The sequence below is a fragment of the Pholis gunnellus genome (genome assembly GCF_910591455.1).
Source record: "Pholis gunnellus genome assembly, chromosome: 11".
Taxonomy (NCBI): Eukaryota; Metazoa; Chordata; class Actinopteri; order Perciformes; family Pholidae; genus Pholis; species Pholis gunnellus.
In genome coordinates this window covers 22843009-22865892 of record NC_136538.1, presented here as the reverse complement: position 1 = coordinate 22865892, position 22884 = coordinate 22843009, and the positions used below count along the sequence as shown (strand labels likewise).

The 22884-nt window shown below is 43.1% G+C and overlaps 2 protein-coding genes and 1 long non-coding RNA gene across 4 annotated transcripts; 2 read left to right on the top strand and 1 right to left on the bottom strand.

Moving 5' to 3' along the window:
- Positions 1-2139: 2139 nt before the first annotated feature.
- Positions 2140-3766, top strand: LOC306703251. Its single transcript, XR_013767284.1, has 3 exons — positions 2140-2276; positions 2395-2485; positions 2569-3766. It is a non-coding gene; the product is annotated as an uncharacterized lncRNA (long non-coding RNA).
- Positions 3767-5044: 1278 nt separating this feature from the next.
- On the top strand, positions 5045-12149 carry LOC306702955 (transmembrane protein 41A-B-like). The gene is made up of 5 exons (XM_079168724.1): positions 5045-5605; positions 9656-9806; positions 9990-10151; positions 10286-10424; positions 10496-12149. Exons 1-5 carry the CDS (start codon positions 5463-5465, stop codon positions 10729-10731), a joined length of 831 nt encoding a protein of 276 aa, XP_079024850.1. The 5' UTR covers positions 5045-5462; the 3' UTR covers positions 10732-12149.
- An 83-nt stretch (positions 12150-12232) lies between these two features.
- On the bottom strand, positions 12233-21737 carry gpr155b (G protein-coupled receptor 155b; the record flags this gene model as incomplete). Of its 2 annotated transcripts, none has more annotated exons than XM_079168722.1 (19): positions 12233-14547; positions 15242-15379; positions 15472-15536; positions 15615-15710; positions 16226-16401; positions 16730-16807; positions 16916-17141; positions 17273-17360; positions 17540-17624; positions 18006-18129; positions 18275-18358; positions 18461-18616; positions 18824-18995; positions 19845-19912; positions 20099-20251; positions 20360-20535; positions 21043-21172; positions 21263-21410; positions 21589-21737. In XM_079168722.1, the coding sequence occupies 19 exons, from the start codon at positions 21735-21737 to the stop codon at positions 13974-13976; spliced, it is 2886 nt and encodes a 961-aa protein (XP_079024848.1). In that variant the 3' UTR covers positions 12233-13973. The 2 variants fall into 2 exon arrangements, with proteins under 2 accessions (XP_079024848.1, XP_079024849.1); XM_079168723.1 differs by having other exon boundaries at positions 14407-14605.
- Between the last annotated feature and the right edge of the window lie 1147 nt (positions 21738-22884).

Genomic DNA, 22884 nt, shown 5'->3' with positions numbered 1-22884 from the left:
ATCTATATTTTTAAGTAACAGGAATGTCTTTATATTATAATCAAACTTGTTTTTTTGTAGTGCCAATGTATAACATGTGATTTTGAGACATGCTTCAACATGCAGAATGAATATTGTCGTCTTTGTTTTTTGATTTATTTTTCACACTCAGGAAGGTCAACCGAGGCTTTTCTAGCTCACATGTTGGAGGATTCGCTGAAATCCCTCAGACGGCTGCACAGTACTTTGGGTAGAGAAAACAAATCCCATGTCGAGGTCAAAGAATGATTTAAGTCCTGCAGTAAGATACAGAAGTACTTATGGAGACAAACACAGGCCTCACACCCAACACAGGTATTGATGTTATGTGATGAACAAAATGCAAATCAGATAAACTTGTTCTCTTTGTATCCGAGGACTTGATTCGTGCATTTTAAAGTGCACATTTTCACTTGTCATGACATCTTTTCTTTATGTTCTGCACCGCTAAAATGTCCCGCAAAGCTAGAAACGCAGCAAAATAAGTCCATACGAGCGTGATAATACACAATCACAGAGGATATTGAGTCAACTCATTTGTGTAGCTTTGTTTAAGTCTACATGTTTAACAACTGAACAAAGTGAAAAGGGAACAAAGGGAAGAAAAGTCAGGGAAATAACAACCAACATCATCTGAACAACTCCAACTCTTAAACCAACATGCAAACAACAAAAGACAGAAAAAGAGAAAACTATACAAAACTGTGCTTCTTACAAACTACTTTTACTGCATGCAAATAACAAAGCGACCTCTCTTTAGTGGACAGAAGGTATTTAAGTATTTGATTTTGTGCCCTCTGACTCTTAAGAACGACAGTTTTACACTGAAGAATACTTTTTCCCCCAATTATAGATCCATTTGTTTTGTCAGATAAAATGCTTATGTTGAAATTAAATGATCAGCTGTGAAACAGCTCAATACATTTTTAATTAGCAGCCTCTCATGACCCTAGCTTGTACTTGTACACACACACACACACACACACACACACACACACACACACACACACACACACACACACACACACACACACACACACACACACACACACACACACACACACACACACACACACACACACACACACACACACACACACACACACACACAAATGTTGTTGCCACTGATAATTATGGATCATTGATCGTGCTGTAGTTTAGGCGCTGAGTGTGCGGTTACTCAGGCAAAATATCTGACAGCACAGACGTTTCTGGTGTCGTTTCCAGCACCTATTGATTTATTGTGCTGTGTGCAAAGCTCCCGTCTTCTTCAACGTCTTACCCAAAGAGCACACCGTGGTCCGATTATCGGTCGTCACTAAACTCAGGTGCAAAAACAGAAAACCTTCGACGAGACTTTTCCATCGACCTCCCAGTAAAACTAGATTAATGAAATATTTGCCCCTTTGGAATCTCTTTGAGAAGGACACACATGAGTTTGCGCTCTTGTTGAACAAGCTTGTTTAGCCTCGAGGCTCATTGGAACAAACTGGTCTGATAGAAGCTCCACCACAGAGACTGCAGCCTCGGCCGGACAATGTTCAGGTGGGGAATTCACACTTTGTTATTCTGTTGTCATAATTAAAAGGTTTGAGAAACATTTCAGATTATGAGACAAAGGGCCACTGACCTACAAAAGGAAACCATCTGCAGGAGCAAGACGCACAGACAGTGAGAGGGTTTGGAGTCTATTTTTTGTTTTCATTTCTGTCTCTTTGTAGTCGTTTTGTGTCTCCTTGTGGTCATATTGCATCTCTTTGCAGTTGCTTTGTGTCTCCTTGTGGTCATTTTGACCTCCTTTCTGGCCGGGCGCGTCTCTTCAAGTGACATTTTGCAGGTGAAGGCCTGCTAAACCCGTTCAGTCATCCATCCATGGAGTAAATACCAACCATAAGAAAACATCCTAATTTCCTCCCCGTATTATTCACCTGATGTGGACGTAAAACCCCGAACATCAAAACTTAAGTGTCTACTTTAACTTCAAAGTCATCGTTTCCGTTCACGATCAGCTCAGTCAAACCCAGTGAAGAGTTGTTTTCCTTCACGCTTTGTGCTTTTGATACGAGCCAGAGAGAGATTTATTTTTGGAATCTAGTTTTCCTAAAACAGAACCGGGTGGATTGTTAAGATGCTTTAGAGACAAAGAACCGCCCAACCCGAGGCCTGTGGCTCTGGCAGTCACAACAGAGACGTCACAGACACGAACCTCCCCGTTGAAGACTCACTAACAGACTAACTGCTGCTGAGGTTTAACCGAGGTGAGCTACTATTTAAAATACGACTTCAAACTTTCACTGACAATTAGAAAGGATCATTCATTTGTATCATTAGATGTAAAAGCAGAGGATTGCACTAATCCTGAGTGTTCTCCTGCAGAAGATGAAAGCTCAGCTCGTGCTCCTGCTCTTGGTTTTGGCGGTCGGCCTTCAGGCGCAGATGACAGCTTTTCTCCACGTGGAGCAGAAAGGTATTCCTGGGTGTTACAAAGTCTCACAAACCCACAGCTCTGTGGATTTTAAACTGACAGCAGCTCTGTTCAATGTCTTACAGTTGTTCAAGAGGACGAGTTCTTAGAGAGAATAGTGGGGAACGATGAGACCGGCTCAAGGCCAGAAACAAGGAAACCTGTGAGGACATGACAGGTCGGACGGCAGAGATCGGATTATTTCACTTCATAAACGTCACGCAAGCCGTCTCAAAAAGGTTGTTCAGACATGTTTCTTTGTGCCGATATCATGTGTAATGGATTGAAGTTCCTCTTCTTCTGGTTGTACTTTATGACAGACTGCAGATAAACACTAGGCTGCACTCTTTTTAACACCATTGCACAATGTTAGACACAGTCAGGTGGCTCCCTCTTGATCTAAGGTTAGTTTCACTGATATCACTTTAAATGCAAAACTAGCCTTACTTGTTGCTGAGCTCACTCTGATTGCAAGAAATTACTGTTAAATATTCATTCTCAGTCATTTTGCTTTCTCATCTTGAAACAAATGTTTTCAGTAAAGTTCCTCTGGTTATTTAGAAATTGATTATAGTTTGTTAGATTGAGGGTGTGCTCCTTTTTCCTCCCTTAGTTATTTAGTTGCTTGGTTATCTGCATAACATTGTGTCAAACCTCAGGGTATGTTTTTCTTTCCTCCTTTAATTGCTTTGTTATTTCTTTTGTCATTGTTGTGACGTGCGTAACATTGCGTCTCGTACGGTTTCATTTTCTATTTCTATTTTGGAGCACTTTGAAAACGAGATGATCTAAAGTCTTTTATGTCCTCATATAATAAGCGTCTAAAATATATTCAGATCAGGTTCTCACACGGTTTATTTGTCACAAGTGTGAAGCTGCGTCCAGGTGTTTCACATCTGTAAACACGATGAAACATACTTCTTTATGGTGTGAAGAAGTATGCAAATAGTAAATAAAAAGTAGTTATACTCCTCAATGGAAATACTCAAGTCACATAAGTAAAAACGTTTTTTTTTAAATGTACAAAACATAGAAAAACTAATAGTATTAATTTGTCAGAATGTGCCCTGTCATAGGTAAGATTATTAATTATTATTATATTACTGGACCGTTTTTTTGGGGATGCATTAACATGTAAACAGCTGATTGAGGTGAAGTTAATTTGGGATGTTTTATATACTTTTACAGGCTTACATCATATCTTTGCATCATATCTTATAAAGTGATGCCATGTTTTGTTTGTAAACTCTTTGTTTGTAAATCTGTAAAGTAAATAAAATGCAGTCTAGTGGACAAAGTGCAACAGATGAATCCAGATGTAGTTAAAGTATAAAGTACCATACGAACAAAATACTCAAGTAAAAGTATGTCAAAATGACTTGAAAGGACAAAATAAAACATTTTAACATCTAGACATGAACTGATAACGTTACCAGACCAGAGGGCAACACTCAGACAAGTAAACACACAACACAGTAAATAACAACTGGACACCACGGCGAGTGAACTTTGACTCAACAGCAGAGTACAACGTGAAGCCACAAACACATTAAGAGCTGCACAGTTCTATACAGAACGTGTGGCGCAACAGAGAAAACGCCATGTTGACTTCCTGGAAGAACATCACAGTGTGTTGGTTGTGCTCACCTGTCTGAGTCTGCAGCACCGCAAAGTCCTCCTCAGTCTGCTCCAGGTTCAACTGCTGTGCTCCTAAATGCACAATACAACCGGCCCGCTCAGCTCCTCTGGTCCCAGTAGAACCAGCCACAGACAGCAGGGAGTCCTCACACATCTCCCTGAAGGGTAGAAGTTACTCCGTGGACCCAGAAATCAGCTCCACCGTCAACATTGTAGCATTTAGCATGCTAGCTATTGATCCGGGGGAAGGGGGGCGCACCTGTTGGTGACGCAGCTACTCAGGTGTGCTTGATCTGCGTCACTCAGTGCGATCAATTAAGGTCGACGCAACCTCTGTTAATTCTGCCAAGACACAAGACATGTATGCACACGTTACTTCCTTTGTCACCTTTGTGTGCAGTGGTGGAGGAATTTAATTGTTATTTTTTAAATTAACAACTACTTCATTTAAACAACGTAGCAATATCACAAATATTGCAACTAATAGATACAACATTAAAAGGAGAATGTAGTGTACTTAAAGTACTTAAAATAAAAGTACTACATGAGAGAAATGGCCTACTCTGATATAATAGCCTTTTTTGTTACTCTTTTTGGAGATTAACTACACTTCACTGCCCCTCAACAGAAAACATATAAATACAAATATATAGAAATACAAGACAATACAAGACACATTTTAAAATAAAAAGTAATAAATTAAACGAAAGTATGCACAGGTTCTTTTAAGTGTTGCTCTTTATATTAGACCTGTATCATTTTATAAAATATATATTTGTTGTTACATTTGCAAGTGACCCTTTGATGCATAATAAGGATCTTGATCTATAAATATTACCGCTGCTTAATGTACCGTAACACATGGCCTTCACCATGTCGCCCTCTAGTGGCTCATTGATGTGAGTGCACATTCACAGTTCTCACTAACAGCAGACTGTGTTGACAAACTTCTGTTAAATGAGTTAAACCTGTTCAGTATCCGTCTGTTTGGGGGGCAAATAGTTTGAAGACGTAATCCGTAAAGTGCCAGCAGAGAAAAACAAACGACGAAGAGGAGAAAAGCTGCTGCTGAGGTGACACAAATGTCAACATGAGTCTTCTCTTGGAGAGAGTTGTTGGTCTCCGGCTGCCATGTGATCCGTGAGCCGAACCCAGCCAGAATGTCAACCGTCATTAGCAGCCTGCCACCCCAACTGAACCGCAAACACGTTGACTTTTGCTTCGCAGGCGGCTTCTTCTTCTTCTTCTTCTTCTTCTTCTTCTTCTTCTCTTCCTTTTGTATTTAATAAATACAGTTGTCAGTGAAGTTTGACCGGTGCAAAAGGTTTCAGCACGGAGCGACATGCGCTCCTTAGCGGGACTGGCTGCCCTTGTGGCGGCGGCGAGTGTCTTCCTCTACCTGCTGTCGACCCATCTTCCCCCGGGACCGACGCACGGCCCGCCGGGCTCGGCCGAGGGGGAGGACGGGGGAGTCCAGGAGTACAGGTATGAAAAGAAAGAGACGGTGCAGCTTTAACAATTAAAACTGTTTTAATGCCTTAAAATATAGAAGAAACCACATTAGTTATTCCTTCTGAATAGTCTTTTTATTATTATTATTTTTTATGTTATTCATTATGTTATTCATTATGTTATTCATTTTGGCAATCAACAAATTAACAGTGAAAATTAAGACACACAATAACACATGACAGTGTTGGAAAAAACACTTTAAAATCCAGTTGGGAATTATAGGCCACAACTACATTTAAATTAGGCTACTTGAGTATCTCTAAAATGATATTAAAGTGGTTTAATCATTTCTCTTTTTTTACTTTTAGCCTTTATGCAAAAATTATACTTCCTGTCCGAAAATAAATCCTAGAATAAAATCCTTACAGAAAGGGAATCTGTATATGAACTGTCATTACAGCCACAGGCATTCTGGTGAATGCAGCTCAGGTTGACTGTATGTGTTTGCGTGTTCTCCTGTAATCATTTGGGGTTTTCTCCAACATTACAGTAAAGTGAACATCAGCTGGCTTGGAAACTAAATTGGCCACACATCCGTGATTGTGCAACTTCTTCTCCCCCCCCCCCCCCCCCAGTCTCTGAGAGTCCTCCCTGTGATTCTGACCCGTTTGGCTTGTGACCCCCTATAATGAATCAATGTCTGCTAATGACCCGTCATCACCGGCTGTGTGGCCTCAATGTGGGCGTTGATTGTGAGCAGAGTCATTTACCCTCTTCAGATTATTTATTTTTAAAGCCTCGAACAGCAAAAATAACAGTGAAAGTCAATTATATGAAGCAGAAGTTAATGTTTCTGCTGATAACGCCTTTAATAATCCTGTGACCTCATATTGACCTTGAAACCACTTGGAGGATCCGGAAACCACCAGACTAGTGACCCCAACAACAGTGTTTACATTCCTCTTTCCCAGTGCATGCTGGGACAGGATCCCGACAAATAACGAATGAAGGATTTAACGTCTCCAAATACCAGACAAGTCATCTGTATTTATATGTTCTTGACATTCTGTGTTGGCTTGAGCACAGCATTAGTTCTCCATCTTTTATATTAATACAATATTTAAATGAAGTAAGTTGACTCCACAGCTTTTTTTCTGCTCATATTGGTCTTCAGACCTGTTGTTTGATATTCACATCTCCTCCCAGTACATATCGGACTGATCGCATTACTCCTCAGTGTGTGTGTGTGTGTGTGTGTGTGTGTTGCAATGTGCCAGACAGTCAAGTGTGTGGTTGTCTAGGGATGATAGAATAACGCCGAACAAGACACTCTGAAGCCAAGAGCAGGACCCGTGTGTGTGTGTGTGTGCGCTCATTACATTGATATGACTCATATTATACAGTTACTTATCAAGTCATTTAAACATGCCGTGATTGCACCCGGCAAAGTTGTGTGTATTTCTGTGTGTGTTGTGGTCATGATGTATGAGTCAAATCATCTTTATTTATTAAGAAGGTTTGAAACCAAGCGATGCACCGTTTCAAACACACACAACTAAATAACTGTTGAATTAAAGTGACAGTTTATTCAGGGTTGTGCTTAAATGAAATGCTGCAGAGTTCTAATAATAAGACTGAGTGTAACTGTTGGTTAGACCTCAGGGATCTGATGGAGTTAAGATCAGCATAGAACCAACCACAGTAAAACCATGGTTAAATCAATAATACTGCATCTATCACGGCATACACCATGTGTCTTACCCTTCTTCTTCATTAATAAATGTTCTTGATGTCACAAAATGGCCTAAATCTGACATCTGTTGTTGCTGTGTATTGCCAGATTAGAGTTTTATTTAAATCACCATATCACCATATGCATAAAATCAGTTTAAAAAAGGTTGAACTGTGTGTGATCAGAACCGTTGGATTTTTAGCAATTTGTTTTGTGCAATTTAAGCCGCTGTCTAAAAGTTTGTATTTGTACTTTGTATGAAAACTATTAAAATAAATAGTGTTTGAGAATCAAACCAGAATCACAAAACACAATATCTCGATACTCGAGTGCATCAATATTTTTCTTACAAACCCATCGATAATATATATTTATAATATCAACTGTTTTCATTGTGATTTAAATGAAATTGGCTCCAGCTTCTAGAAAGTGTTTTTCTGTTTTTCTCTGTTTAAGATCTCTTCAGATTAAATGTCTCGTTACTGCTGGCTGGAAACATTGAAACATCTCCGGCTCCGGGATTCTCTGTTGGCTCTTTTATGACGTTTTATAATCTCACCAGTTCATCACTTAACTACAACATTTAGTTTAATTTATTTACACAAATATAAAAGGGAGCAAAATATCACAGAGCAGGAAAAGGCTTATTTGAAGCCTCCACCTCTATAATGTCAACACTTCACAATATTATAGAGAACACCAATTAAATAATACATAAAGAGATGACTACTTAATATTGATGACACAATTCATTTAGGGATTCATCAATATTGAAAACAATCAGTTGCAGCCATAGTTGCTTTAAAAACTCAACATTGAACTTTATATCACTTCTTAGTTGTGTTGAAACCTCCTATATACACTTGTGTGTATATATATATATATATATATCTGCTTGTGCAGAAACAAAATGTTTGTCATGGGATGGTGCGTTGACGCATTTCCCTCTTTAATACACACAATCACTCAGTTTTACGCGTCTGAGCTCTTACGCATCATCGACCCGCTGACCAATGACGGAGCAGGATGTTTGTCCGCTGACCTGTAGAAAAGAAGAATGCTGCATGTCGGAGCAGGTGGGAGAGGAAGTCGGCATCTTAGGTTTCAACGGGGGGGATTTTGGTGTGTGCGTGTGTGTGTGTGTGTGTGTGTTGATGAGCGTCTTCCCTCCCTCTGCTCAAGTGCACAGGCAGCGACACTATTTCTGTCCCTCGATTAAATGTATCCTGTTACCTTTCCTCTTCTTTCTCCATGAAGCGTTATAAAAGTCACTTTGAGCTCCATAACCGCACTGTTTAAAACTGCATAATCATCTCAAATAAAACAATGTTGAAATCATAAATGAATGGTCCAGATACATGTAACTTCACATTCAACATCAGTACTGAACAATAGAGATCACACTGGATGGAGTTGGATAACAGACCAACTCAACAGCCAGCCATTAATAATCTAAAGCAGGATTATTTAAAGGAATATAATGAGGGGAATGCTTGGTTTGATTTTCATTCAAATAATAATAATTTAAAAAAATTATAATTATCTTAAAGGTATCTCATCATGCATGTGCTGCTGCACCAATACAATGAAGGTGAATGGACTTTTAGGTAAAAAAGAGTTCACATTTAATAATCCCAAAAGCTAACCTGGATAATCCACAGAACTCACGGTTTCTGTTATCGTCACTAAGAACACGGTCCACGGTGAGGTCTGGCGGTTCTGGGGTGATTCGTTGGGAACTGGTTCTCTGGTGCATGATGAAAGGTATAGAGCCAAACTGATAATTAAGATGATATTAGCTTATTGCAGATGTGTATCGGTGTGTTGTCACAGTGAGGAGAGCAGGCAGCAGCGGAAGGACGCAGACGTAACAGGAAGAGTTCAGCGATTTATTGTGCGTAAAAAGAGCTCACAGGCCGGCGTTGGGAGGCAGACCGGTTCAGGTAAAAGATCAGTCGGGTTCAGGTTGCTTGAAAAGCAAAGTTCATGACAACTGGGATGAACTGTCAAAGCGACAAAAGATCTCTGGGCTGGAATTTGTAGTGAGCAACTGATGAGGGAAGTGAGAACAGGTGAACGAGGGAAGTCTGGTGGACAGGTAGTTATGAGACGTGGCTGCGGTCCAGGTCCATTTCTACTTTGAGGACTATCGGCTGATTTATTGTAACTGGATTTTTATTAAACTGCTAAATAGTCATTAAAAGTATCAGATTAATGTGTTGGGGCTATAACGAAAGGCATTCTGGGAGATGTATAAATCAGTGTGTGAGTCCTTCTTAGAGCTACAGGAATGTGTTGACAAAGGTTGAGGTCCTAAGTCTTTGCCGTGGTGCGTTTTTCTTTACATCCAGGCTGAAGTTCCCGTCGGACCTGGACGAGCTGCGGGAGCTCGCAGAGATGCTCAAGTTCTACAAAAGAGAGCATCACGGCTATGTTCTGCTGCTGTTCTGCAGCGCCTACCTCTACAAGCAGTCCTTCGCCATACCGGGCTCCTCCTTTCTGGTGAGGAGTACTGAACACACACTTACACATGTAGGACGTGAGGACAGGATGAGCTCAAAACATTGTGCAGTTATCTAGACAATGCATTCCAAGAAGTACCAATTTTCATGTCTAGTTTGAATTTTGGCAAACACATGGAGGAGTGATGCTCGGTGTACTCCGATCCGTCTAATCCTCCTTCAGAACATGTTAGCCGGTGCGATATTCGGGCCCTGGGAGGGCCTGGTGTTGGCCTGCCTGCTCACCACCGTCGGCTCCACGTTCTGCTTCCTGCTCTCCTCTGTGTTTGGAAAGCGGCTCGTGGTCCAGCATTTCCCGGAGAAGGTGGCCCTGCTGCAGAGGAAGGTAGGCGCCTCCCCCGTCCCGAGAGTCACGAGTCACAACCAACGCTAACGTAAGCGAGCTAACGTGCTCGCCACGTTAACACGCTTACGGCTTTCGTCTACTCTCTCGCCCTCTTCTCTTCTTCCCTCCGTCAGGTGGAGGAAAACCGCAGCAGTTTGTTCTTCTTCCTCCTTTTCCTCCGTTTCTTCCCGATGACTCCTAACTGGTTCCTTAATATCACCTGTCCCGTCCTCAACATCCCCATGCACATTTTCTTCTTCTCTGTGTTCATAGGTGAGACTCCACACACACACACACACACACACTCCAAACACTGATGACTCAGCTGTTTTCTCCTCCTCCAGGTTTGATCCCCTACAACTTCATCTGCGTTCGCACGGGCTCCATCCTCTCCGAGATCTCCTCTCTGGACGACATCTTCTCCTGGGGGACGCTGGCCCAGCTCCTGGCCATCGCCCTCATGGCTCTCCTCCCAGGAGCGCTGATCAAGCGGTACGGCAAAGCTCACCTCCAGGTGGACGGCATGGACAGTAACGGACCCAGCCGGGCTGAAGGCAAGCCGGACCAGAAGAGACGGTGATTCTGGGACTGAAAAGAGGAACCGTCGTGGTTTTGGGATTCCCAAACGAACACGACGTCAGAAGAGTTGAGATGGAGAGAAAACTCTCTCCACTTGGGCCTCGTGGTTTTCTGTAAGGTCACACCAAACGGCTCATCATACTCACAGTATGAGATGTTCTGAAAGTTTGGGAATGTCCTCAGGTCATGTTGCACCGGGCTTTAAGTTAACGTTTTTAGGGAAATCTTTTTAAATTCCTTAACTCACATTGATAGAAGTTCATTTTAGAGTTGCCCTGTAGCTGTCGTCCTCGGGGGGTAAATACCGTGATGATCGGTGTTACAGCAGAGTCAAGGAAATCACTCTGATCGTCTTGACTTAAGACATTTTCATGATGGGCTTTTTAATGATTGAGGAATGACCCCGAAACACGACTAACTATATGTTCAATTTCGGTCGTTGGTTGGCTGCGGTCATTCTGTCGGTCTCCACTGAAGGCTGCCCATCATGCAATCACCCGCTCTGATCGTCTGCTGTGCATCATGTTGTTTTTCTGCATTTCTTTGTAAATTCGGACCTTCTGTCCAAGTTATATCACTCGAGCTTGAAAGCGATTTTCTCGGTGCATTATCCACGCAGTATGGAGATGAGACAATTAACCAGCTGGACAATAACGTCTCTCCTCCTCACATATGTTTACTCAGTGTACGAAGCTGTTAGTTTCGGGGATTTGCTCGGAAAGACGTTTTAGCACATTTGGACTTTTAAAAAGTCTCAAGATTGAGCGCGTCTCCGTCTCTTTTTTTTGTTGTCTTAAAGCACTTACACATGTCTTAATGTAGCTGTGGCTGCATTCACAGAGGACACGTCAGGTGTGATCTTCTCATGATGGTCTCAACAAAGCGGAGACAAAATGAAAGATCAGACTCGTTATTGTTTTCTTCTCACGAGCATCTCGACTTCACCTGAAGGGAGTTTACTACCTCACTGCTTCACTGAGCTCAGACAGTCCAGGGTTTTACAGTGTAGATCATTTATGGATGGATGTGTTAAGCCAGTGGAAGTTAAACAAAAGATTTGTCATCGTCTGTATTATTTAGACGCATTTCAGGATGAACCTAAATTTCAAGATCATCTTTAGTTAAATGTATTTGTAGTATTTTGGATATCGATGCTCATATTGTAGCCTGACAGTGTAGAGTCACGTTTAACAGGGAAACCTCTGTGAGCTTCGTGGTTCTGCTGTTTGTTGGTCAGCACACTTATGAATACAGCAAGTCAAATAAATGTTTTGTTGACAATGTTGCTTAAAGTTTTAAAGGTTTTAGCTTAGGTCTCAAGATTTTAGTTCTCTTCTTCTTCTTTTGACCAAAAAAAGTTGAAGGAAAAAAACCGACCTGTACATCTTGTGCATTATGTAATAAAACCTGTAATGTCTGTTTACTGTTGCATCTATAGTGTTGAATCAGAATCAATAACTGTGTGGTGACAAAGAGAAAACGTGGGCTTTTGGATGCAAACAGTAGTTTATTCGTGACCACACAGTCGTTACAGCAACACACTAAAACATCCAGTAACACTAATCCTGTCTACCAACAACACGCTGGTCAAAACCGCTCAGTTCTTTACACACACACACACATCTCACACACACATCTCACACACACATCACACACACACACACACACAGCAGAGACTCAAAGACATGTTTGTTCATGCACACAAACACACACCTTCACATCGGCAGGCACTCGACTCCGTAAACACGAGGACCTGATGTGATTTGCATGAAACTAAATGTGGCGTCAGCGGGCAGAAGACGCACAGATGGACATATGTGCACTTTACATGTTTTTCTGGAGGTTTGCGATGAAGAGAAGGGAACAGAGGAATAGGATTTCTTTGGGCATCATGCTTCAGGTTGACATTAGTGTGGTCTTTACCCTGCTCATGTGTGCATACATCACCATCCTCACCTCCCACAACTGCTGCAGAATAATCAGTCATTTATCCAGTGGTGTGCTTTCCAAACTCTTTAAAAGACTTCCTCCTCTATCGTCTCATGCAGACTTGCAGCGCTCGTGGGTGACGTGTCAGGTTTTGCATGTTTCTGTGAAGAAGCGAGCGCTGAACTTGGATTATACTGCACGAGTTGTGAGAGTTTGTAAAAGCTTGTTAAACGCGTTCACCATTTACTCCCATTCATTAAGGATTTCCTCCGTTTTCTCTGTTCACCGTGGAGGCGTGAGAGAACGTTTTCTCATGGAGAGAGTGACCGATATACAAATGGTCATTTCAAGGTTGAAGTATTTCTTCAACTACACAACTGAGGTTTTAATAAACTTCATTTTAGCAGGTTATTTGGAATCAGTCTCCCAAAATAAAGAGTTCATGTCTGGCCGGGGATAAATTCTTGAATCAAGCTCGTACCAGATTTGGCCGGAGAGGCATATGTTTAACCCCCCCCCCCCCATGGCTGAATGAATCCATTTAGTGGTGAAGACCATAAATCGGTCTAAAACACACGTTTCAATGCAAAGATAACAAACATCTTCCGCAGCATCGTCACCAGACACAGCGAGTCCAGTGAGTTGCATAATTAAAAACAAAAGAAACGTGAAGAATGTTCTTACTCGGTCAGTGCAGGAGGTTCAGTGCTGAGCAGAAGTCTGAGCTGCTCGGAGTCATGCAAGGAGTCAACGTAGACCAGAGTGGTTCAGAGACGCAACGTGCAAAATATCAAATAGTGAAATAACAGGAAGGTTCAAGATGTCTGAACGGAAACATCACGAGCAGCCGGGAACGCCGTTGGCTAAGAGCAACACAGACAGTACCATCAGTTTACTGCTCTGCTCTCGTCACATAAATAATACGACATTTGAGGATGGAAGGCTGATGGATGGCAACTTGAAAATGTTTAGTTGGCACGCCGGGAAAAAAAAAATCAAGTTTTACATCTCCAGGTGACTAAAGTCAAAAAGCTAACGATCAAAGCCGGCTCAGCTGAGGAAAACATTTCAACCAAAAGGGTCGAAGACTTGGTCGGGAACCAGGAGGAGTACCAGCAGGGAGCGCTTGTTTCCTCCTCTTTCTCGTCTCCACAACCCCCGAGCATCACTTTGTTCTTTAATGTGTGTAACAGCTCTCATGTCACCTGTTTCATATTTTCCAAGGAACTGCAAATGAAGCCTCTCATTAGCTGGACAAGCGAGCGGCCAGAATGTACCACCTCCTCCTCCGCCTCCCTTTGTCCTCACCTCCTCTCACATGATCTGGGACCACTCCCTCTCTCTCCCCCGTGTGAAGTGGTACAGCAGCGATGGTTCCTCCCTGAAGCTGTGCCGACCCGTCGGGTGATCCAACACTCCTCCCTGCTGGAGGCGAACGCCGTACAGTCGGGCGTCGGCTCGCCCGGCGCACAGGCCTCGCTCGACCAGCCAGTCCACCAAGTCACTGCCCAGAAACGCACTATCAAAATGGGGCCGGGGGCGTCGATGGAGATGGGGAGGGGTCGAAGCAAGACCACACTGGAGAGGAGTCGTCGGGTCATGAGCTCGGTCAGGCTGCAGCTGGAGAATCTGCTCCTCTGGGGTGTCACGGTGGGAAACATGTGCTTGGTTTTCATTGTCAGGCTCAAGCCGGGGTCGGGATGGAAGCAAACACCGACTGGGGGACTCATCCGGATCGGGAGATCGGTGAATCTGGCGCAGATTGTGCGGCTCGTGGTTTAGTCTCTCCCGAAGGTCCTGATGCGGGTGTAGGTACTGGGGCTCGTAGGAGAGGGGATGTCTCAAGGCCCCGTTCTCCTCCTCCTCTAGTCCTCCTTCTCCTCCGAACCTGTCATTATCAGAGGAAGGATTCACCTGTCGAAGCGCTCACACTCTCCCCTGAGCCACTTTTGGAGTGATAGGGAAGGAAGATAAAGAGGGCAGGCACAGGGAAGCAGGGAGGAATAAAAGGAAACATGAGGGGAAGAAAGGAAAGCACGAGGATTACAAAAAAAAAGAGGAGAAAGGAATAGAAAGAATGTGTTAGAATGAAAGAAAAGAAAAGCACTCAGGACTCATGAACATCCAGAAACAAAGTGTAGTCGTTAGGAGACGTTTTAGTGGCTAAATTTCATATTCAACATTTATCTTATTGCTAATAAGTAAACAAGGGAAACAATGTAAATAGTTGGGCTTTTCTGTTCTTAAGACTTAGACTATTACTATAGTTGCATGGTGATAGCAGCAGTCACAGCTGATGTTTCTTTGATGTAACAATTCATACAACATGGTGAAAGATGCAACGTGCAGTATTTGTTTCAAACACAAGATAAAGAACCTCAGTAGCTGCAGCAAGACGGATAAATAACATGCAGAGAGGACACAGAGAAAAATCAAAACGGACACAAAATAACAACAACAGTAATAATGTGGACATGAACAGGGACACAGCCAAGCAGTTCTGACCCAAAACAAGACTTAAATTAAATCTGCAATAAGATCTCCATGCTCATGTACTGTATGTGACACACCCAAACTCGTACCTGCGCGTGTGCACTATGTCCTGCACACACTGGTCTTTGTGGTAGCGGACGAACTGGGTGCAGGTGAGCCTGACCTCCTCTGGTACACCTGAGGGACTCAAGTCCTCACCGTCCCTGCCCTGCCACAGCCAGAGCAACCTGACACACACACACACACACACAGTTACAGTTCTGTGTTCCTCATTTGATCTCAGATGAATCTAGAAACCATGAATGAGAGTCTCCCTCACCTCTTCTTGAAGGGCAGGATGATGAGGTGTCTGTCCAGACCAAAGATCCCAAAGGACAGGAAACCCTGGGACAAAGAGGATGACTAGGAGTACTATTCCTGCACTCAATGTTTACACATTTAACACACTGCACTCAGTGGTACCTGTCCATAGTTGGCCACGGCACAGAAGAACTGCAGCTCGAGGTAAAGTCTTCCTGGGTCCTTGTTGAACAGCCACCACAGACAGCTGGACAGGTTCTACACACAGAGAGAAGAAAAACAACCAATCAGGCAACAGTTTATACACATTAGTCCAGGAAACTGAAATTAAAAGATGAGACAGAGTTTGCAGCCCTGGTCTCCTCAGGTAATCATTCTACAGTCGAGGACCCCCGACTGCTAAGGCTCCATCACGTCTATGTAAGAATCTGGAGCTTCGTACAAGGAACGACACATCTGAGGATCTCAGGGAAGAGAAGGAACACAAGACAACAAGGGATCTGATAGATAACTAGGTATAACACTAAGACCGTCTAACTTCATCACTCACATGATTAAAGTCGCATTCCAGTCATGTGGCCTGTAGATATCATATTTTCAGTGACAACTTAATGTAAAAAACATATATCTCACACACACACACACACACACACACACACACACACACACACACACACACACACACACACACACACACACACACACACACACACACACACACACACACACACACACACACACACACACACACACACACACACACACACCCTCACCGCCAGCAGGCTGACAAAGAGCAGCAGACAGAGCAGAACGTGTCTGACTGTCTGTTTATCATCGGTGGGCTGAAGTCCGGGTGGCGGCAGGTTCAGCGGCTGCTCAGACGAGGAAGAACCCGGCTGCTGCTGCTGCTGCGGCTGCTGCAGCCCCTCACACAGCGCCCCACTGAGGCCTGGAGGGGGAAGTACGCAGAACCGTAAAATTAGTGACATTTTCAGGTTTGTGTGGTTGTTGTCCCCGTTGCCTCAAAGAGCTTTGTAAAGATGCCAAATTTAAGTTTCTCTGTTTTATTATACAGACTATTGCTGCAATTTCTTTAACATTAAACAGGGCATAGAGATTTACTCTTTTCCTTAATTGTTGTATATCTTTATTCCATCTCTATCTTTTTGGAACTGAATGAAATATATATAGAATATCTTTACTGCACGTCCACCATGCAAACACAAAGTTAAAATGGACATTCGCTAGATGGAAAGTAACGATCAAAGTTGTGTTACCTGTGCTGTTGGTGTGCTCTCTCTGCGTGCTGGCTATCATGTCAGGTATCGGCTGGAGAGGAGAGAAGCTGTGGAGGTCTGGCAACGGAGACAGTACACATATTATATATACACGTATATGTACATCATCTGGTCAAAGTAAGGTTAAAGGTTACGTTCGTCTGTATTAGCACAGGTCAGAGATACCAGAGTTGATGCTGCCAGCAGGTGAATTTGCCATCTGTGGCTGTTGTAGTTGTTGTTGTGGTTCCTCCAGGCCACCAGGGGTCCTCAGCTCGTCACTGATGCCTGTCACAGCAGCTCTGTTCAGGGCCTGGTAGCCGCCCTGCTCCCTGTCCCCCTGGCTGAGACCCATCAGAGATATCGCACCGAGCACCAGGCTGACTGCAAGCACCACTGCTGTGCTGATGATCTGGAGGAAGAGAGGACATGTGAAGAAATACGCCCCGGACTACTCAACTTTGAGGCATGTATTGGATTTAGATAAATAGGAACTAAACAGACTTAACTCAGAGCCGAGGAGACAAGATACAAAACTCTAACCTGAGCTCTGCCGTAGAAGAAAGCAGAGTCTATGGTATCAGTCCTCTCTCCTGATATCAGAAGACCTCCGACCGTCAGGAAGGGAACCCTACACACACACACACACACACACACACACACACAGCCAAAGTACATTTCTGTTTAAAACAGATTTTGGATGCAAAGATCTACAAAGCCGACCTGTTGTCAAGCTGCTTGACAAGCTTATCATACAAACATTAAAAGCTTTAAAGTTTTCACAGAAACTTTCCGATCGTGCCGACTTACCCCCAACCCAAAACCATGAATACTCCAGGTCGGAGTCTGAGCAGATCATCTCTGTTAGTCAGAGCCAGACAGAGCGGGATTAAACCTGAAAAACAGAGCAAAACACTCACATACAAGCACTAAAGTTACAATCGGCATTCCCTCCCGGGACAAATGACTCCGCAGTAGTCACCGGTGTTTACATGACGCCTGACTGGACTCATTTTTGTCCTCTCACAAAATGACATCCTTCTCTGTCCGAGCGGCTCGAACATCGTCCCAAATTAGTTGGCACGGAGTTTGAAAAGAGACCGAATAGTAAACAGACATAAACTAGAATTACTGCCTCGCAGTTGTATTCCTACGCCAACCAACCGAGAGGCAGTTCATCATCTTTCCTAGTAGACAAAGAACCTGCGTATAAATGCTAATTCTGGTGGAAAAAAGGTATATTTGACAGAATGTAACTGCTTACTAATACACGTACCTGTCCAAATGTAGGTGCTGTACAGAGACCCGTAGAGCAGAGTGAAGGTGAGAATCTTTCCGAGCAGATTATCGTCTTGTTTCACCAAGAAGTTCCACAGGATCATACTGACACACACCAGAAACTAGAGTGGAGTACAATAGGTTAAGGTAGAATAGAGACGTGAATACGAAGAGCCAGAGTGCTTAATGAACGTTTCCTGGATAGATCACCGATAGAACACTTTGAATCAATGAGATGTTTAAAGCTTTAAATCAGCGGTGACTGACCTGAGCCAGGAAGAGGTTTAAGGCAAAGAGGTGAGGAAGTCTGTTGAATTTCCTGCTCAGCAGCATCACCACTATGGTCCACACCTGAGAGAAGAGAGGTCACATGATCACACCCTTTATCTTACTGTACTCATTATCTGTCTGACAAATAGCTCTAATACATCTCAGATGCATCTGCGTACGTACCAGCGCTACGAGGCTGACAATGCTGATGTTGAAGCTGACGTTTTCTAGCTCCGTCACCAGGGGGGTCGGGTCCATTAGAGGGATGGTTAGTAACCAGGCCGACACGTACATGATGGGTGCAGACAGAAACGTACTGATCACCATCCCTGATGTCACCTAAAGAAGAGACAGAGAGGAGGAGACACCACTTACTGACGGTTTTAAAGTCAGGGCTTCTTCTTGTTCTAGACTGCTGGGATCGTCCCTAAACCTCTTCTATTTATTGTAATGTTTAAAATATTGTTTTGTTGCTTCAGTATTGAATAAAACTAATTTCTTACAAGCTGCTGTTTAAAGAGGGATCCCTCCATCGACGATGCTTACCACCTCTAGCTCGATGTTGTAGTGTGCAGCGTAGATGGCCACGCTAGGCGCGGTTGGGAAGACTCCATACAGGAAAGCAAAGTTAGACAAACTGGTGTGGTTGGCACTGGTGCTGTTCACTCCTACGTCCAGAATATCCACCATGTCTTTACAGACCAGCGGCATCACCAGGCTGGAGAGAGACAGAGAGAGAGAGACAGAAACGTAAACCAGGACACGTCATCAAAGACCACAGGCCTGTTCTACGGTTAGCAAGGTAACTTCAGGGTTAACCCCGGGATTTCAGGGCCATGACGGTGGTTCACTTCTCACAAAGGTACAATGCTAAAAACACCCTGCACCGGAGCTGATCATGTTCCAGATAAGAGATCAATGCGTATAAAAGAACTATTTACTAACCAATCAAAGCTCGGTGCACAGACCAGAACATAAGATTACACAAATACAAAGAAGTTATAGACATATCAAAGTCATAATCCAGGCTTAAAGACTGTCCATTAAATGAATGTGTTATTTAGATGTTTTCTTATAGAAGAGAAGATACTTTATTCATTATTGTGTGTATGACAACATGTTAGCCTTTTAGCTGCAACCCCGGCTGTGTGAAAACATGGAAGAGAACGGAAAAACAGTCGGCTTTCTGCGAGACTCTCCACCTCTCTTAAGCCCTAAAGAACAGGCGTCATCACACTCTGACTGGCCAAGAGAGAAACTGCACCAAGCTGCTCTCAATGCTTGATTAGGAGCCAGTCGCCACGCAACAGGTGATCTCAATTATCCTCCAATCTACTCAGGGGGATTATGATATGCAGAATAAAGAAATTGTGGAAAGAGAATTAACAGCAAGTGCCAAAGAATGAGTCCTTTTTGAGGCTGTAGCTAGTGGTGGCACTGATTATTATATAGAGATAGAGAGAAATATAATATAAAACACTATTTATAAGTATACTGTATATATACAGTATACTGCAAGAAGGCCACCCCCACATCATCTAATCCCACACATCTCAGCCCCCCTTACAGTTTGGCTGTGATGAGTAGAATCAAGGCCACTCCCGTGTCTCGGGTTAGTTTTCTAAGCTGTCCGACCTGCCGAAGAAACAGAATCATTACTAAACTTTAATGTCATCCTTCATGTTTACACAGGCTTCAAAACAGTTGAAATCAAATTATTCTTCTGTAAAAAAACACAATCAAAATGAAATATGATTATGTTAAATGTACAGAGAGGCTTAAAGCGGGACGGTACAAAAAGACTGAAGAAAACCAAACTACCATAGTGAGCCCGAGGTAAAACAAGGCCGCCCCTCCAAACGAGTTCGCCAAGCCATCGATGAACTCTGCCAGCACGGCGGGGATGTGCCGGTCCAGAACGAAGTGGGAGATGAGTCCTATTATCACCATGAACACTATTGGGTTCTTCAACACCTGCACAGCCACAGAAAGAGGGTGAAGGTGTTAATGTGAGTTACACTTGCTATGGCTTGTTCATCACCTTAAAACATATATATATATATACACACACACACACAATACCTGTAGGAATACGACTCCCAGGATGCCAAGAGTGCTGTGTGAATGGCTGGCCTGCCTCCACCTCTGCACCTCACAAAGAGCGAAGCCGATTGGATTGAGGAGCATGAGGGAGACCGGGGCAACTAGATAGATGTACTGGAGGTACTCTGGATATGTGCTTCGATACAGAGCATCAACTAGAGATAGATAGATAGATAGATAGATAGATAGATAGATAGATAGATAGATAGATAGATAGATAGATAGATAGATAGATAGATAGATAGATAGATAGATAGATAGATAGATAGATAGATAGATAGATAGATAGATAGATAGATAGATAGATAGATAGATAGATAGATAGATAGATAGATAGATAGATAGATAGATAGATAGATAGATAGATAGATAGATAGATAGATAGATAGATAGATAGATAGATAGATAGATAGATAGATAGATAGATAGATAGATAGATAGATAGATAGATAGATAGATAGATAGATAGATAGATAGATAGATAGATAGATAGATAGATAGATAGATAGATAGATAGATAGATAGATAGATAGATAGATAGAGAGAGAGAGAGAGAGAGAGAGAGAGAGAGAGAGATGGGGGGGGCATACACAGAGTGTCTTAAACACAGTATTTGTCTTTCTATGGCATACATCAGTGTTGGTGTTTTGCGTCTGCCTCACCTATGGGGTATCCTAAGGCGAAGTCGTTGCTCTGTGTAGCGAAGATGGCGTACAAGCCAGCCTTGCTGTATCTGCAGTCTGGACTGGCCACCATCAGAGTCAGCACACATACCAGCACAAACACCGTCACCTGCACACAAGAAGGGAGCATCAGTCACATTCATCTCAAACCACCGTCATAAAAAATAAAAAATGTACATCCACATATGACCACACACACCTTAGCGATCAGGACACTCCAAAAAAACGCCCAGATGACATTTCCAAAGTCCAACAGCACCATGTTTTTGAAGAGCAGAGCTGGAAGAGCAAACTTGGACACAAAGTTCCCCAAACCCTTCGCCTGGCTCTGTGTGATGATGTCTGCCCTGTGGGTAGGAATGGAACAAAATGCCATAAACACACAGAAATAAGCCACAAAGCTTGTTCACTTCTCACATTCATATGTTCATTGGACATCTCTCAAAGTCCTGCATACTGCAGAACCGTCACTTGGCGGCTGCATACCTGTGAAACAGAAGGAGAAAAGTGTGCGACTGTTCTTACCTGCCGGCTATGTAGCCACACAATATGATGCCGAAGCACTCCAGGAGAGCCGGGAAGAGCTTGTCGATGGACATGTGGGGCCCCACAGCAGAGGTGTTGTGGGAGATGTTCTTCCCGTGGATCAGCACGTAGCTGTTGGTGGTCTCCATGGTGATTATGGGATGGAGAGGTAGGGGGGGACGGGGGCGGGGGAGGGGGGGTCAGGTGACGGCTGGGGAGGAAGACAGGGATGTCAACTACAACACTGTTACTCTGTTGTTTGTTTGGTTAAATCTTTGAACTACTGTTTAGTTAGTTAATTTAATATTATTTCATTGTATATATTGTGCATTTGATGTTTATAATTTTACTCTGTTATTTTATTTACCTGTACCATAATTGCTGCTGTAGCGAAAGAATGTCCCCTTGCGGGATTAATAAAGTAACTACCAACCTATTTACCTATCCACCTACCCATCCATCCACCTACCTAGCCACCTCCCTCCCTCCCTATCCATCTATCTAAATAATAAAGTGGGGGCTTAATTGAGGGCTTAAATTAGTATGTCGTCCCACTTGAAGGAACTCAAAAAAAGACTGATTGTTTTGATCATAAGGATTATTATTGTTTTGATAATAAAGAGCAGAGTAACTGAAGGCTTGGATTGTGATGTGGTCCCACTGGAGGGAACCCAAAAGAAGACCGATTATTCTTTCTTTTAATCTCTTTATTTTCAGTTTATATAGGTTACATGCTATGTTACCAACAAACAATAGTACACAACATTCCTGCTAACTATACAAACAATCAGAAAAACAACAACAACAAAAGACACACACAAAAAAAAAACATAGATCAGAAGACTGATTATTCTGATAGTAAAAGGAGAAAGGTGCCCTGGACCCCTGGATAACGTTATACGCCCCTGTCATTGAGCGTTACCGTTAGCTTAAGTTAGCACAGTCAGGTCAACACGCTTCACTCAATGACAACACATGTCTTCTATCGGACGGCACTCTAGTAAAGGTAAACTAGGTGTTGTCACGTTAAAAAGCCAAAGAAGCTAACCGCTCTCTCATGACAACACCGTTAGCTAGGCGCGTGCTAAAAACATCAGGGGATTTAGGACCGTTGGTTGAACATCTGCCATTAATACATTATTATAAACGACTTGTCTAGAAACGTGGTGCTTACCTCTGTTACTCAGAAGACCACCTCTGCTCGCAAATAAACGACATTCATCTGTCCTGCTGTTCAAACAAGCCCTTGTTTTTCTGCTTCTGAATCTGGCAGCTGCCGCGAGTGGCAACGCCCTA

What these genes read in the sequence shown, in the direction of transcription:
- LOC306702955 (XM_079168724.1), top strand. Translation starts at nt 5,463, where the DNA reads ATGCGCTCCTTAGCGGGACTGGCTGCCCTTGTGGCGGCGGCGAGTGTC. An exon ending in TGGCCCTGCTGCAGAGGAAG is followed by an intron (nt 10,152 to 10,285) that starts GTAGGCGCCTCC and finishes TCCCTCCGTCAG; the next exon opens with GTGGAGGAAAACCGCAGCAG. An exon ending in CTTCTTCTCTGTGTTCATAG is followed by an intron (nt 10,425 to 10,495) that starts GTGAGACTCCAC and finishes CTCCTCCTCCAG; the next exon opens with GTTTGATCCCCTACAACTTC.